General features: G+C 47.2%; 1 protein-coding gene across 1 annotated transcript; it reads right to left on the bottom strand.

Annotated features, from left to right (window-relative positions):
- Positions 1-1,201: 1,201 nt before the first annotated feature.
- Positions 1,202-2,001, bottom strand: LOC147435041 (uncharacterized). The gene is made up of 2 exons (XM_086489713.1): positions 1,482-2,001; positions 1,202-1,269 (listed from the first exon to the last, which is right to left on the bottom strand). Exons 1-2 carry the CDS (start codon positions 1,999-2,001, stop codon positions 1,202-1,204), a joined length of 588 nt encoding a protein of 195 aa, XP_086345839.1.
- Between the last annotated feature and the right edge of the window lie 1,161 nt (positions 2,002-3,162).

Below are 3,162 nucleotides of genomic sequence, written 5' to 3'. Positions count from 1 at the left end.
CACTCCAATGGTAGAGTGAACTAAATCAGATACCCCTTCCGGAGTGCGTACCCGTCCCATCACTGATCTGTACAAAGCCATAATTCCCCAAATCACCTCTATGGGAACCCCCATCTCCTGTAGTCTGCGCATCAATCGAGCTCTTGGTACCATGTCAAATGCTTTACGAAAGTCCACAAAGCTACAATATATTCGTCTCCCTTGTGCTCTGCCCTCCTCAATGATGGCCCTGAGTGTCAGAATATGATCAAGAGTGGAGAAACCCCTCCTGAAGCCGGCTTGACCCTATGCTCGTACCCCCTCGCCCTCTGCCCAATTACTCAAGTGTTGCTCCAAGATGGATGCATACAACCGTGCCAATGTGTGTCCAACCATGATAGTGCGGTAGTTCCCAGGCTCTGTAGGGTCACCAGCCTTGAAGATGGGCACAATATTAGACAATCTCCAAGTCTCAGGTAATCCCTCACACATGGCACGATTGAACAACACTGCGAGAACCTCCATCAGCATATCCCTGGCATGTATAAAGTGCTCTGATACTAGACCGTCATGATCATATGCCTTCCATGTCTTCATTCTGTCGATGGCGCTTTGTACCATCTCAGGTGTAAAGAAAGTGCTCGTAGCTGGGCAAGGCTTGGTAGGGTCTAGAAGGGGTTCCTGTCCAGGAACCGTATATAATGATGTCGCATAGTGGCCCCACACCTCAGGTGAAGTAGTCACTGGGGGAGGGGAGTGCTCATGGAAGAGACGCCATGCCTCTCCTGAGTCCCTACTCAAGAACATCTGATACAAGTCTCGCTCCATTTGGGCTAGGTAAGCTAGCTTCTTCCGTCGCACAAGGCGTCGGAAAGCAATCCGAGACTGTCTGTAAGTGATGACTCCTAAAAGAAGATCCCTCTGAAGCTGGTCTCTCATCTCTCTGCATTCTTCATCATACCAACTATTCTGGGGCATGCTCCCAGAATGTCGTCTCTTGCCCGGCTGAGTGTGTGAGTATGCCACTGATGCAGCCCCGTGCAATGTCTCAGTCAGTAGCATGGTGCACTCCTCCACTGAGAGGCCTGTACCATTTGTGCCAGTTGTGCCTTCCAATAGACGGTCCCAGATCTCCTCTGAATAAACGAAATCAGTCTCTGGAGTAAATGTATAGCGGGTGTGTGACCTGCCTCCTTATGTCTGGGTTGTATTATACGGAAATTTAACGGATAGTGTCAGGAGAGCATGGTCTACTGCTATGCCCACTGGCCTGGCTCCCACTGTGAAATCCTAAATGCAGGGGATAAAGCTCGGTTGTGTCATAACATAATCCACTGTACTGGCCCCATGTCTATGTGGAAAGCATGTGAAACTGGCTGCTCCAGGAAATCGCTGTAAGCCATTAAGTATGGCTAATCCATGTGTAGTCGTCATTTCCATGAGGCATCTCCCATACTCCGTTTGCTCTCTGTCATTGGAGCATCTGTCAAGCCCCAATTCACCCACATTCAGCTCTCTAAGCATCTCATCTGAAGTGTCGTAGAAGACTGTCTGCGAGTTGCCCGTTCGGGCATTGAAGTCCCCTAGGAGAATGATATCACCATCCCTAGAAAACTCCCAAATGTCATCATCTAGGATGGAGAAAGGCGCCTGCCCTCTGGATGCGGCATACATTGATGTACTGGGAGGAAAGTAACATATGGAAATATATAGGAATCGACCTGTGTCAGGTCTCAGTCTCACCCACATATATCTAGCATGATCATCTCTTCGTACAATATGCAGTAATGGTTGTAGTTCCTCTCTGAATAGCACTGCTACTCCTCCTGAACCTCTATTCCCGTGCTCAGATCTCGCATTTGTCCTGTGAGCTGTTTCCCATCTGTATCCCACCACATGTGGCATTACCTGTCCAGGGGCCTGATGAGTCTCTGAGAAGAACACAATATCCTTGTCTTTGAAACTCTCCTCAAATGCGCCCACGTCCAACCTCATAGACCCATTACAATTCCAGGTAGCCATCTTCAGTGTGGTCCCATAGGTCTCGCACCGTCATGCAGTACGCCGCTCTAAAATCACCACCCGTCCATCTCTGTAGAAGGCTATCTTTCCCTTCTCCCTTGCCGCTGTAATCTCTAGCATTACCTCTCTCATATGTGCGAGCCGTGAGAGAGTCAGGTCATCACCAAGGAAAATACCTGTAATGGAATTAGCCTATTCAACTTGAGAATAGCGGAAATTAATGAGAATACTTTTGAGAAATAACTTTGTGAGCATAGCGGGTAGACATAGTTGAAGATAGCAACATAATCATAGCAATTAGTTAACTTGTCATGAACAATACTTTTGAAAGAGAGAGAATTTAGAGAACATGACAACAGTTGAGGACCGGATTTATGTGGAGCCGGTCCCCCCTCCAATAGGCATTTGTATTATGATTTCTCCCATTAAGAGAGACTTGTTACAATACATTCTTTGTGTTCCTTGTGACCTAGGTGATGCAATGAAGATGGAAAGCTTCATGCATCACAATCATAGCATAACATGAACTTGAAGAAAGCTTTAATTGTCCCAAGCCTCAGTCCCAAGACCTCAAACACCTTCGAAGGTGGAGAGAGCTAGCAGGGAATGAGGGTAGGGAAGAGGAAGAAGGAACATTTCATAGGAGAAAGAACTAGTTCCTCACTTATCATACTCTTGTTGCTAGCATACATAATAGCATAGTAATGAAGAAGAAGGAGATGACAAGCTCAAGCATTGAAGCATGGCTCTTGGTTGGATTTGCACTCCATAGCCAAGAGTGTTGGTGTAGGCTCTCAACCTCTACTTTCTTGGAGAGGGAGCTCTTGCACTTTGCATAGCACACAATGAGAGTGATTGTGAGTGTGTGTGAGTGAGTATACCCCTCAAGCAAGCCCCTAGCTAGCTTGGGTCGACCCCCCCTTGTAGCTCATGCTTGAAGCTCATTGGACCCTCCCAGGCCTAGCCAATCATGAGCAGGAGGCATTACAAGCAGTAGGGGTAGCCTTGAGACAAGTGTCCCCCTTTCCTTTTTGAGAGAGAGGGCTAGATAAATGCTAAAACAATTAGATAATTCATGTAATTTATCATTGGACCCCTTTGAAGCTTAGCCAATAGGCTTCAAGCAACACATGAAGGTAACATGGGTAGGGGCCTGACATG

Source organism: Adiantum capillus-veneris, chromosome 19 (assembly GCF_014529385.1).
Source record: "Adiantum capillus-veneris isolate H3 chromosome 19, ASM1452938v2, whole genome shotgun sequence".
NCBI classification, from domain to species: Eukaryota; Viridiplantae; Streptophyta; class Polypodiopsida; order Polypodiales; family Pteridaceae; genus Adiantum; species Adiantum capillus-veneris.
Note: the sequence above shows the minus strand (reverse complement) of the source record. Positions and strands in the feature narration are given on the sequence as shown.